The sequence below is a fragment of the Protomyctophum bolini genome, assembly GCF_963924005.1.
Source record: "Protomyctophum bolini genome assembly, chromosome: 15".
In the NCBI taxonomy this organism is placed as follows: Eukaryota; Metazoa; Chordata; class Actinopteri; order Myctophiformes; family Myctophidae; genus Protomyctophum; species Protomyctophum bolini.
Genome location: NC_137876.1, coordinates 34,222,648 through 34,236,453, shown reverse-complemented (window position 1 = coordinate 34,236,453; position 13,806 = coordinate 34,222,648). Strand labels below are relative to the sequence as shown.

General features: G+C 43.2%; 1 protein-coding gene across 4 annotated transcripts in view; it reads left to right on the top strand.

The window, feature by feature from the left end:
- The window catches only part of ppp2r3a (protein phosphatase 2, regulatory subunit B'', alpha), a 129,959-nt gene that overhangs the window by 104,685 nt on the left and 11,468 nt on the right, over positions 1 to 13,806 (top strand). For 3 of the 4 annotated variants that reach the window (XM_080784029.1, XM_080784028.1, XM_080784030.1), the window contains exons 5-8: positions 6,307 to 6,591; positions 7,298 to 7,401; positions 8,954 to 9,056; positions 9,389 to 9,463. In XM_080784029.1, coding sequence (XP_080640155.1) covers positions 6,307 to 6,591; positions 7,298 to 7,401; positions 8,954 to 9,056; positions 9,389 to 9,463 — 567 coding nt within the window. Of the gene's footprint in view, positions 1 to 2,425; positions 3,197 to 6,306; positions 6,592 to 7,297; positions 7,402 to 8,953; positions 9,057 to 9,388; positions 9,464 to 13,806 lie in introns of those variants that run through there. The other variant, XM_080784031.1, reaches the window with a different exon arrangement.

Sequence of the window (13,806 nt, the reverse complement as noted above, 5' to 3'; positions counted from 1 at the left end):
CCTATATGCTTCTATCTACTGTAATGTTGGAGTTCCAGACTATGAATCCAGACTATGAATGAGCCTATATGCTTCTATCTACTGTAATGTTGGAGGTCCAGACTATGAATCCAGACTATGAATGAGCCTATATGCTTCTATCTACTGTAATGTTGGAGTTCCAGACTATGAATCCAGACTATGAATGAGCCTATATGCTTCTAGCGACGACGTCGTACGACGGTTTCCCTGCGCCGGCAATAGCCATCTATAAGCAGTGGTGGAAAAAGTACTTGCATGTTTATAATTTTACTTAAGTCAAAGTATCAATACTGCAATCTAGAACTACTCCATTACCGTCGCGTGCACGCATCCGCCTGGCTGGCGGCAGACTGCTGGGCGAGCGCTGGCGCTTTGGCATGGGGGGTCAGATCAACATATGGAATTAATTCTGTACTGTCCATATATGGAGCGTGTCTTGAGTGTACAGGGTTTAATGAGGTCAGATCAACATTTGTAATGTCAGAACAGGTCAGCTCCATATATGGAGATCTAAGGGTTTGAGATCAGATGTAGAGTTGCTGGCCGGCTCCATATATGCAGATATTGAGATCCAAGGGTCCATGATGTCACGTGAGGGATCCCCTCAACTCTGTCCCTCTGCAGTGCAGGGCCTTATGGACCAGCTGTAGGTGTTTAGGGGCCTCCAATAGGAAGTGGCAAGTGTTGAGAGGCCGGATTCTCTGGCCATTTGTACATGTGTGTGGAAAAAGCCTTAATTATTGCCTTAATTATAATGATGATTTATTATTTTTATTAATTATATATTACAAGATTTAGCAGACATTTGACCTAATTTCTCCGTCGCAAATATTGAGACGTGTGGGGACAAAAGCTGTATGGACTCAGGAGGCCCTCAAAAATCACACTTGTGTGGAGCCTTTTATCATTTATGATGGTAACATAACCAGTCCTAGTGCCATATAACGTCATGGGGGCTTGATGATGAAGTCACCTTAAAGCACACATAACCAGTCCTAGTGCCATATAACCTCATGGGGGCTTGATGATGAAGTCACCTTAAAGCACACATAACCAGTCCTAGTGCCATATAACCTCATGGGGGCTTGATGATGAAGTCACCTTAAAGCACACATAACCAGTCCTAGTGCCATATAACCTCATGGGGGCTTGCTGATTTTTGGTGGGGCCTGTTGATGTTTGGTGGCTTGCTGATTTTGGGGGGGAACATGAATAAGACAAAGAAAGTCCATAGACTTGGCTGCCTCATGACGTCATGTCTGAAAACCCGGAGTTGGAGGAGCTAGCGCCCCTCAAAAATCACAGATTTGTGTATTGTATGCATCTGTTTTGCTTGTACCTGTCATCAAGGATAAAGCCGAGAAAATTAATAGTATGGATATCTACAGATGACCTATTTCTTTACCTAGCATTCTGGGAAAATTAATAGTACTAGACCTGTACGTGCCCGTCGGCTACTGGCCTACTTGAGTATGATGCAACTTGGGAACCTAATAATAATGTCAACTTGTCATAGCACCCATTTTAACTGTCTGTGTCCCACATGGAGATCTCTGTATCTGTCTGTCTGCCTGTGTGTGAGGGCAAACTGACTGACTGTGAAAAGTGGACTGGTTAAGTAGGCTAATCAATTGTCAGGTGTGGGGTTGCCATGGCAATCAATTGGCTGAGGCAGAGGCTGGAAATTGCACAGGTGAGGGGATTTAGGCTGATTAGGCCCACTGGCAGAGCCTTTTGTGGTGGTTCTGGAGAACCGTGGGTCCGACCGACTCGAGTCCGGGCACTGCACTCCCTGCGGGGGTGTGGAACGTGTGTGTTGAATATGAAGTCGGTGGGGCAAACGGTTCTTGAGTTACGTGCATTACAACCGTACACACAGAGACGTGGCGCATTTATAGTAGGACTAGACCTGTACTGTATACGTGCCCGTCGCAGTCGGCCACCGGCCTACTTGGGAACACAGACGTGACACATTTATAGTAGGATATAATATATATATATATTTTTTTTTTATTATATGTATTTCTTTATCATTAAATCCAGCACACAAGCTGTTCGGGAGCTCATTGATGTATGTATGAATGTGAGTATGAGTGTTGTACTGAAGGGAAATAATGTTGTAAGGGTATTCGCATATTTAATCATTCATGTATGCATTAGGCCCGTAACAGTCCACTTGTTTATTTTCTACACTTTCTCTGTTAAATGACCACTGAGGATTTTTGCTGTGTATATAACGCATGTAGATACATGTGTGCAACCTGGCCAACCCCCCCCCCCCCTCCCCCCCACCTCTAAGGACAGCCGGTTTGCTCTCTGTGTGCGTGCGCGTGTTCGTGCATGTATGTGTGTTGCCAGACCCCGGCAAGGCTCATGTTTCTCAGTACAGTCTGTCAGTGCCGAGCTTGGAGCGACAGGCACCAGTGAGGCTACGCTAGATTTGTACCTCCATAGCAGGCAACAAGGGAGAGTTCAGAACGTTCCGGCCTCGCAGGGAGGCACTCCACTGGACTACAATCGGCTGGATGCTGGCTCCTGGTGCTGCAGTCTGTCCTACCTCCTGGCCTGTGCACTGTAAAGGAAATCCCGAAGGAATATATCTTTACACATAGAACACTGTCGGATTACTGGCTATACAGGACGCCGCCTTGTGGGAGTGTGTGTGTGTGTGTGTGTGTGTGTGTGTGTGGTATGCGTGAGTGAATCTACATGGTATTCTGAGCGTGAACCTTGAGTGATTCCGCGTGTTGAACCTGAACTTTAATCTTGATCTTAAGATCTACAAGAAGTGATTTGTGTGAAAACGTCTCATAGGGCCTCCTCAGCTCGTGTCTCTTTCCGTCCCTGCTCACTCGCTCCTCCTCTGGATATCTGTGCTTGTCGGTGGTTCACTAGTCGGTCGTGCTAATTTTTGATACGCCCCAGCTGCTCGCCTTGCTGGACCGGTCGGTGGACCGGGCCAGCCGTCCGGTCGGCAGCCGTGGTGGCAGTAGTCGCACCGGTGGCTGTGTCTGGTGGGGGGCTGCGGATCCCAGCCCCCACCATGAGGATCAAGGACACCTCGTTGCGCTGGGACCCTGACGTGAGAGGGGAGCTGGCCTTTCTGGCCAAGGGGTGTGACTTTGTCCTCCCGTCCCGCTTCAAGAAGAGAATAAAGATCTTCAAGGAGCAACAGGTCAGTCGGTGCAGGTCTGAGAAGGATAGATGGATTGGCAAGCAGGGTTGCCAATTTGAGACACGCACTCGACGTAATGTCAACTTTGTAAGAATATGTCTCAATGTGTCCAACATAAAATACTGTACACGCACGCACGTGTATGCCTCATACATGATGCACACACTGCTAGTCCTATGCATGCATAGTGTTGGTCTCGTACACACAGAGTGGCATACCATGGAAGACACGCTATTCTGAGGCAGATACCAGCAGGGTATAAATAGGGCAGGGGGTTCAGGAATAGAGTGATAGAATGAACGCTGTGAAGAAGAGAGAGGGGGTTGAGGGATACAGCTGTCCTGCTCAATACACACAGCATGGACTGAAGCACCCCCCATACGCACACGCGCACACCCCCCCCCCCCCCCCCCCCCCCCCACACAGGCACCAGTGGTTTCATAGTCTAAAAGCCTAACTGTTATGGTTTGTGCAGTGATAATTAAATGACCATGTGGGGATGTTCACATAGCCACACTCTGGTTAAATTAGTTAAGTGATGTTACCTGTAATTATTTACAAAAGAGAAAATGAACACATTTAATGACATACTGTGTAAAGTCTGTATTTGCTCATCAACAAGGGAGTTCAGACCGCTGGAGAGGTGAAATATTCCACCCAGGTCTAGATCCATGTCAACATGTCAAATGTGACACATACTACACTAGACATGTCAATGTTATTGCCAAACAAATCCAGCAAAGCGTGCGTGTGTTCTGACTGACAACTGACTGACTTGCACTGATTAGACCGCAGTGGTCAAAAGGTTCGGAGTGGCAGACAGCCCACATCTACAGTCTGCTTGTCTGTGTTGATCTGTATTTATGTACTGTGTCCATCTGTACGGATTTATCTCTCTGTCCAATTGTCTGTCTGTTGGGATGTGATTCAGACTGAAGAATGTAATTTGATTTCCAAACATGTGAGCAGTTTTACTAGTACATAATGCCACATACCACAAAACTGTGCAGGATTTAATCTGGGCCAATATATGCTTTCCTTTTCCCTTGGTCTCTGGCCATCCATTAGAAGAAGGAAATCTCATTTAAATTTGATTTAGTAATATAGTTTACAACATTAAATGCAAACATTTTTAGACCTGGAATGTTCACCCAGTTCTCTTTAGCCTTAGATAAACTATACCATTTCTCATCACCTGTGCATTACCCGGAATGCATTTCTCTGGAATCTGGAGGGCAGTCCTATTTGGTTTCCAGCAACAGTGCTCCAGTTACCAAACACACCGATATGATGATGGAGTTCAATCTGCTTATGTTCCCACCAGTCTAAATCTGATGATCATATCTATCTTTTAGAATAGTATTAATATAATATTATTCATTCTGATTAGGTTTTAATGCGGCACTGGTGACTGACAATGGCAATTTAATAATATAAAATATGAATCTGTTTATACTGCATGTTGTGTTGGGCATTGACCTTCAATGATTATTATTCTGCACATGACTAGATGACATGGCAATGTTGGAATGATTGGAATAAGCCTCTCATTTAATGTTCATGTTTCAGTGAAAATACTGTATTCCACCACTTTCCGTACAATTGTTCATGGGAGCTAAACAAGTATAGAGGGTATGCGCATGCATAAAGTGAGTTTAACATTGTTTAACGTTGTTTAATGCAATGGACTTTTCTGTTTGGATGTATGTGCTGTCAATGCCAGAAAGTTGTTTATTACTCAGGTGTTCCCGCATAACTTCCGGGTATGATGATGATGATGATGATGTCACAAGCATACCCTCTATGTGAAGTTATGGTCTTTTTTTTACCATCTATTCACCTAATTCACTTACACCACCACAATTTCAACGTTGCGTTATCAGACCACGTCCAAATGGGTCCTTATAACATGAGAATGTACAGATGTAACCAACTGGACCCTTACAACCCTATTATGCATGTCTTATTTTCCGCCAGGTCTTATGTCTTAAGACATGGAGACGTGGCTCATGCCATTTAGCTATTATGAGTGCGGTAATCTGTGACACTGTGACACTGTAAATGACCCTAAATTAGTCATGGGAGTGGTTAACCGTTTAGATGTTACTTTAATCATTCCACAGAAAAGTAACATAGAGTTCCCACATCCACTCACTTAAAGTGCTGGGCCGAGGTTAATAATAGAAAAAAGGTAAGGTCCGCACACTGGAATAAGCTCCAAAGTTTAAAAATATGTATTAAGGTTCCTTACACTTACACCATAGTGGACATTATGTCTAGAGTCTCACGGCTCTTCATGAGTCTTTCCGATCGGATGTATTGATATGGGGTGAGAGGGCTTTCTTTCTCATGTATTGATATGGGGTGAGAGGGCTTTCTGTCTGATGTATTGATATGGGGTGAGAGGGCTTTCTGTCTGATGTATTGATATGGGGTGAGAGGGCTTTCTGTCTGATGTATTGATATGGGGTGAGAGGGCTTTCTTTCTCATGTATTGATATGGGGTGAGAGGGCTTTCTGTCTGATGTATTGATATGGGGTGAGAGGGCTTTCTGTCTGATGTATTGATATGGGGTGAGAGGGCTTTCTGTCTGATGTATTGATATGGGGTGAGAGGGCTTTCTGTCTGATGTATTGATATGGGGTGAGAGGGCTTTCTGTCTGATGTATTGATATGGGGTGAGAGGGCTTTCTGTCTGATGCATTGATATGGGGTGAGAGGGCTTTCTGTCTGTCATGCATGCATGCATAATGTGCGCCCGTTGCCTGTGACCACGTCTTAGCGCTATGAGGTGAGTCTGGTTAAGTCACGGGGCAAAATATCAGATTGTGCATAGGGCCCTCAATTAACATATGAACACTCTTACAGTCATAAGCCTTAAGTGTTTGCGTTGAATGCAACTTGCAAAATTGGGATTGCGCATAAAATAAGACGTGCAAAATAGAGGAAAGAGGATTTTTACTGTGTATAGATTAGGGTCCCAGAGATGAAAACTTCTTAAGTGCAAGTCAAACTGGGGGTTTGGCTGAGAATAAATAACTTATATAATAAATAACACAAACCTCCCCTTTCTCTCTGCTTCTGTCTTGCTTTCTCTTTCTCTGTTCAGGTCCAAGCCAAACCAGAGAAAAAGCCAGGCACACCTCCACCGGCCCCTGTCCCTCCCCCTGCCACTCCCACGCCCCGCTCACCCACCCCTCCTCCTCCTCCCCCTGTAATAGTCATCCCTCCTCCACCCTCCTCCGTTAACATTCCCCGGTTCTATTACCCCCGCGGGCTACCGACCACGGGCCCCGCCCCCAACCATGATGCAGCCATCACCGCCATCGAGGCGGCCTACACCGAGTTTGAGGAGGAGAAGGCAGACATATATGAGATGGGAAAGATTGCCAAGGTCAGTCCCTGCCTTATTGGTGGACGGTGGTGGGTTGGTTGGTTGGTTGGTGTCACACACGTAACACTGGCCAACAACGTAACATTCGGATTCGATTGGTCAAGCTTCGCGTGATGTAGTGCTCTGATCAGTCTCTTCAGACTCCATCTTAGCCTATAGCACTTGCCGTAGCACTTGCCCTAGCCTCGACGACCTTACAGGCGTATGTATAGGCTCAACTTGTGTAACTTAAATAGCATATTATGTAGACATAGAACTCTATAGTGTATACGCATAGTTTCATTATATAGATATTTCACTGTTAGGTTCTTAGCTGACGTATGATTCATGATGATTCATTTATGTATTTGATGTATTACCATGTTTTTTGTTCTTGCTTACTGTAAATCGATCTGGATTAAGAATGTCTGCTAAATGCCTAGATTGTGACATCTATGGCAGCCGTCCAGGCATGCAGCCATTTCACTTTGTAGTTTAAGTCAAAGGTACTAAATAAAGGTACCAAATACTGCAAGACGACACGGGATGACGGGACATTGACACGTCTGCCTCTGCTTGCGTTGGCTACAGTGCTTCTGACGCAGATGTGCCACCGTGCTCTTATGAGTTATGGTGAACGCTAATTCAATGGGAAATGAAAGTAATTTGGTTATGCGGAAGTCTGCATTGTGATGCAAGGTTAACACTGGTGTCCGTTTCTGCTCAGGCATGTGGGTGTCCGCTCTACTGGAAGGCCCCCATGTTCAACGGAGCAGGCGGAGAGAGGACAGGCTTTGTCTCTGTTCACTCCTTCATCGCGACCTGGAGGAAGTAAGATCTTCTCTTCATCTGACTTATTGTATAACTTCATCTATCATCTAGTGCAGGGGTGGGAAACTTTGACGATGGAGAGGGCCACTATATTTCGACCCACATTGCATATTACTGTTGTAGCAAAAATTGCCGATCTACAAGCTCAAAACGTAATTAAAGCGGCTCATGTTTGCATGTTTGGAATTGTAACAGCTGAAATAAATCTGGGGCTATCTGGGGATATTAATCTGGGGCCGCATTAAGTGAAGGTGGGTGATTAAACGAATTTGTTGTATTGCAGACAACACTGTGTAATAAATCTTGTGCAATATTTGTTGTTCCACGTCACACTTACAGTATTGACACCAAAGTGTTTCCAGGAACTAAACGTGACACCGCTCTAACTCGGTGGTTCTCAAACGTCTATTTGTGACGACGTGGTCGCCAGTTGCCCATGTATGATCTAGTGAGGATGCTCCTCTAATACCTCTGTCTTCTCCTCTCAGGTTGTTGTATGATCTAGTGAGGATGTTCCTCTAATACCTCTGTCTTCTCCTCTCAGGTTGTTGTATGATCTAGTGAGGACGTTCCTCTAATACCTCTGTCTTCTCCTCTCAGGTTGTTGTATGATCTAGTGAGGATGCTCCTCTAATACCTCTGTCTTCTCCTCTCAGGTTGTTGTATGATCTAGTGAGGATGCTCCTCTAATACCTCTGTCTTCTCCTCTCAGGTTGTTGTATGATCTAGTGAGGATGTTCCTCTAATACCTCTGTCTTCTCCTCTCAGGTTGTTGTATGATCTAGTGAGGATGCTCCTCTAATACCTCTGTCTTCTCCTCTCAGGTTGTTGTATGATCTAGTGAGGATGCTCCTCTAATACCTCTGTCTTCTCCTCTCAGGTTGTTGTATGATCTAGTGAGGATGTTCCTCTAATACCTCTGTCTTCTCCTCTCAGGTTGTTGTATGATCTAGTGAGGATGTTCCTCTAATACCTCTGTCTTCTCCTCTCAGGTTGTTGTATGATCTAGTGAGGATGCTCCTCTAATACCTCTGTCTTCTCCTCTCAGGTTGTTGTATGATCTAGTGAGGATGCTCCTCTAATACCTCTGTCTTCTCCTCTCAGGTTGTTGTATGATCTAGTGAGGATGTTCCTCTAATACCTCTGTCTTCTCCTCTCAGGTTGTTGTATGATCTAGTGAGGATGCTCCTCTAATACCTCTGTCTTCTCCTCTCAGGTTGTTGTATGATCTAGTGAGGATGCTCCTCTAATACCTCTGTCTTCTCCTCTCAGGTTGTTGTATGATCTAGTGAGGATGCTCCTCTAATACCTCTGTCTTCTCCTCTCAGGTTGTTGTATGATCTAGTGAGGATGTTCCTCTAATACCTCCGTCTTCTCCTCTCAGGTTGTTGTATGATCTAGTGAGGATGTTCCTCTAATACCTCTGTCTTCTCCTCTCAGGTTGTTGTATGATCTAGTGAGGATGTTCCTCTAATACCTCTGTCTTCTCCTCTCAGGTTGTTGTATGATCTAGTGAGGACGTTCCTCTAATACCTCTGTCTTCTCCTCTCAGGTTGTTGCACAGTTGCCATGACGATTCTTCCAAGTTTATTTCCTTGCTAGCAAAGCCTGGCTGTAACTATTTGGAACAGGAGGACTTAATTCCTCTACTACAGGTGAGAAGAATATCAACATCAATGTCTTTCATATAAAACTATATTGTCAATAAATCTACAAAATATATACATCCTATAATACTCATTATTTTTACTGAATTCTTCATACAAGGCTGTTTAACTACTACGCCTAAGCCTCGGATTTCGACTAATGGCAAATATGAGCTGATCTAGCAGCTGTGTTGCAACATGACACATTGTTAGCTTCTAGATCTGCCATTTTTGCTATTGTTGGGGGGGAAATGGAAACAAAAAGTAATTCCTTTGTTGTTGAAACATTATGTTTGCCAGGTTGATTGTTAATTTATTGCTGTGTATATTTGTATGTGTAGGACATAGTGGATACCCACCCAGGACTAACATTTCTGAAAGATGCTCCTGAATTCCATTCCCGCTACATCACAACGGTAGGTGACATGCAAGGTGAAAAAATGGTGGGGTTAGCGCAAATTATTATTATTAAAAATATTATTTTCTTTGTTGTGATCTGTTAGGGAGTAGGCTAGTCAGGGAGTAGAGGGAGAAAAGGAGGGGGCCTAGTGTAGAGCCCTGGGGACTCCTGTCAAACCCACTAAAACCGGCAAAGCATCCGTGTCATTCTACATCATCTCACTTTTTACATTTTTGAAATATCTTTAAAGTGATGAATGATTTTGAATCACGAAAAAGTTTGAGAACTAAACAAGGCATTAGAATCAGCCTCAGGTCTTAACACATTTTGTACATAATACGTCCTGAAACGTCATAAGGATTGGAACCGAGAGGTGCCTTAGACGTCTGTGGACGTCCTAGCGACGTCCAAACGACGCGGGGCGAGACAATAATATTCAGAATAATTACTTTTTTTTTTTTTGGCATTTCGCTTTTTGCTTGCCGTATGCTAACGCTCTGTGAAACTATTAGCTTGTCATTGACTCCCATGTTAGCGCGGCGGAAAGAATGACTGGTATCTCCTCATCCAGGGCGCTCTCCGTGGTGATGAATGGATCGATATGCTGGCGCTGCGTTTCTGCTCCTCATCCGTCTCTCCCGCAAAATATGAACTCTTTTTGGAGCGTATATAAATATATTAAGATGATCGGAGATTGTGATGGCACTTTGTCAGTCAACTTTTTTAAGAAAGTATTTCCGGTTCATGGCTTTCAAAATAGAAGCGATCACTACTCTGGCGATTACTCTGGCGCAAGCAGCGCCTTTATTTTGATGCAGTTCCGGTACTAAATGTGTTAATGGATTAAGTATATACTATATAGGGTTTAAGTGGTTAGTGAACTTTGTCTTCGTCAATGTGACACTATAAGAGCTTTATCTTTTGTTGTTTTATTTTTTGAAGAATTCAAATCAATATAGTTAAGAGGAAACATAACCTTAATGAGAATCGAACACATCTCGTGTTTCTAGTAATAACTAACTTGTTAAATGCTGATGTTACTGTTACTGTTATTTTGTGTTTACAGTAGCTATGATGACTGTGCTGTCCTTCATACTGTTGTCAGATGTTTTATGAATAGTTATTGGCTTATAAAATAGCAAACACGTTTTCAATGAATTCAGTCACAGGGAAGGAAGGATGATGTGCTTTCCAACATAATTATGCTATGAATAATTGAGATTATTTCATTATGTTGTTTCAGTTAAGTTAGTACATTTATATTTTACCGTGCTCGGCCATTTTCGGTGTGCAAAGACTCAGTGGGCTTAAGATTTAGACTACATTTTGCCTTGTACTGTAATTTGTGATTTTGCTGAGCAGGCCTTCATGAGTCGCATACACAGCATCCGTTGTCGTCTTGGCTTCAGTGTGCTGCTCCATCTTGCTGAACTGCTGAGTGGAATTTGAAGCCTGTGGCGGTATTAATTGTCTGGAAACCTCTATTAGTGATGATCATAAAACTATCACTGGGTCATGATTGGCGACGTTCTGCTGAGAAGCTCTTGATGGTGCCAGCTCTGACTGTGGATGTACCCTGTATGACAGCTGATACTGTGTTAGTTATAATTACTAGTATTGCCTCCATCACCACAGGGGACTACTAATGCCAACTAATTATGACCAAATAAATAAATATATACTGTAAAGTCTGCTCCAAAAAGGGCATGCCCCATATACTGATGACATCAGGGATTCTCCATATATGGGCATAAAAGTGTTAGTGCTGCTCGAACCAATGCTTTTTTTCAATTACAATTTTGTCTTCCACTGAAAACGACATCAAGAGCAAACGATAATTGTGCCGAAATGCTCTCTTTTATCTGTGTCATCTATACAGCGCACCACTGTCCTCCGTCAGTTAGACCAGTGGTTCTCTAAGTTCGGTCCGGGGACCCCCAGGGGTCCTTGAGGGACTTCCAGGGGGTCCCCAGCGAAATGATGTATAGTTAGGAACCAAATGGACCCTTATTGGTCTGTAACTCAGACTGTACAAATGGAGTTAGATTAACATTTATTCTATAATATATAATATATTCTATAATGTAAATTGAGGTCCTACTCCTAGAGATAGAAATGCCATTACATGAGGGATCTGAGGCCTAATGCAAGCTGCAAGGGGGTCCTTGGAAAAAAAATGGTTGAGAATCACTGCTAGAGCCGTTAACATCTTCTCTAATGGGGGTCCCTGGCATGTCTTTTCAAATGAGGGTCTGCAGGATTAAAAGTGTCAATTTGGGGGTCCTTGACGTGAAAAGGTTTGAGAACCACCAAGTTAGCGTGGTGTCATGTTTAGTTCTGTTCAAGCCACAAGATGACGTAAAGAGAGCCTTTGATCAACAAGACGGCTAAAACCAATTCAAATGTTTGGTGGCAATGAGTGTGACGTGGAACAACACATATTGTGCAAGATTTATTACAGTGTTTTCTGCAATACAACTAATTAGTTTATCATCTGAAATTCAGTCACAAACAATGGGCAAACAATAAAAGAGCACAAAACTGAGTTCAAGAAAATCCACTGTTCTCTCTCTTTTTTGTGAGCAGCTTTTGTCTCCACACGTCTCATATTTGCCATTGACAATGAAAGGAGAAATTAGGTCATATGTCCGTCAAATATGACACATTTAAAAAATAAACATTAAATGCCATTGACAATGAAGGGAAAATGTATGTCATATGTAGACGAGCAAAACGGCTAATCAATCAGTTGTTCATGAGATAATGTTTATAATGATATGAGCGCCCCTCACTTCACACAAGTGTGATTTTTGTTCAATATATGCAAAACATACAGTCAGTCAATGACTAGTAAGCATAATTAATGTAATCAAAATCTCAACATTGACCAAAATAATGGTAATATCGGTATTCTCACAACAAAGCAACTGTGCATTTCCGTGTGTGTGCGTGTGCGCGTGCGCAAAGACATGTGTTGAAGCCAGTGTGGGCTGGCTTCAACACTTTAGCAAGAGGAGAGATGCACAGCTGGGGTTCTGGTGCAGTTTATAGCCTGTGATTACATCATTGGTCACACACTACCGCCCCCTACAGCTCGCTTCTGTAGAGGCAGCAGCCTTCCATATTTAGACACTTCCTTCAGCCTGTGCAGACTGACTTCACCACTACCGTAGGACAGTTTTCATGTCAAGGACCCCTGAACAAATTGATATGCATTTGCCCGTGGCTCCACATTCGAAAATATTTTATGCAGTGCACTTTATACATTACGTTTTTACATTATTTACCAAAATATCTTCAAAATGTTTTGGAAAATATTTATCTACCAGTTTCTCTAATGTTATTAGTATTTAATTAATTTGCAAAACAAAACCATAACAGTCGCAGACAGTCGCGTCACGAAGATGCATCAGGAGTCAGTTCCTGGTTTTGAACCCCTGTTGGTTTTTTAAGCATTATGTTATGCTTTAGCTATTGAAAAATAGAAGATCTACAAGCTCATAGCGCTGCATTGTGTGCCGCACTACGAGCTTGTAGATCCGCTATTTTTGAAAAATCGTGAAAATGCGGAATATAGGTACTTTCGAGTGACCGTTTTTAACTAAAATATTTGCTTCTGGGGAGACATAGAAACATAGCCTCAGGTCTATATGGCTTAAACAGCTGGTGGATGGAAATTAAGCTCCATCCACACTGCAACTTGCAGCGTGCAGCGTGCAAGCAGCTGTTTAAAAACCATTAAGTGGTCTTAGTCTTTACATCTGTGTGTTGGTTAAAACAATATTGAACCAATGAAAAGTAGTAAAAAGTGATTCCGACAAAACCTCTTAACTCCATTGGACCCTCAAACTGTCTGCTAGCTAAAATAGTTAACTCCACCACCTCTCCCCCTGTCATGTAAATAATTGACAATATATAAAGTCACAACACCAACTTTGACTTTGTTTTCAAAATATAAGGTTTTCTTAGTTTCCTGAACTATTTATATTTTTCATTTTCAGAAAAATGAAAATTTTAGAGTTTCTTCCCGACAGCAGAGATATAATATGACATTTCTTGTGTTTTTGAGGAGCGCTAGTCTCTCCTATGCCCAGCTTTGAGGAGCGCTAGCCTCTCCTATGCCCAGCTTGTGTTTTTGAGGAGCGCTAGCCTCTCCTATGCCCAGCTTTGAGGAGCGCTAGCCTCTCCTATGCCCAGCTTTGAGGAGCGCTAGCCTCTCCTATGCCTAGCTTTGAGGAGCGCTAGCCTCTCCTATGCCCAGCTTGTGTTTTTGAGGAGCGCTAGCCTCTCCTATGCCCAGCTTGTGTTTTTGAGGAGCGATGATTTGATTGGCTGAACAAAGTACATATTGAGGATAAA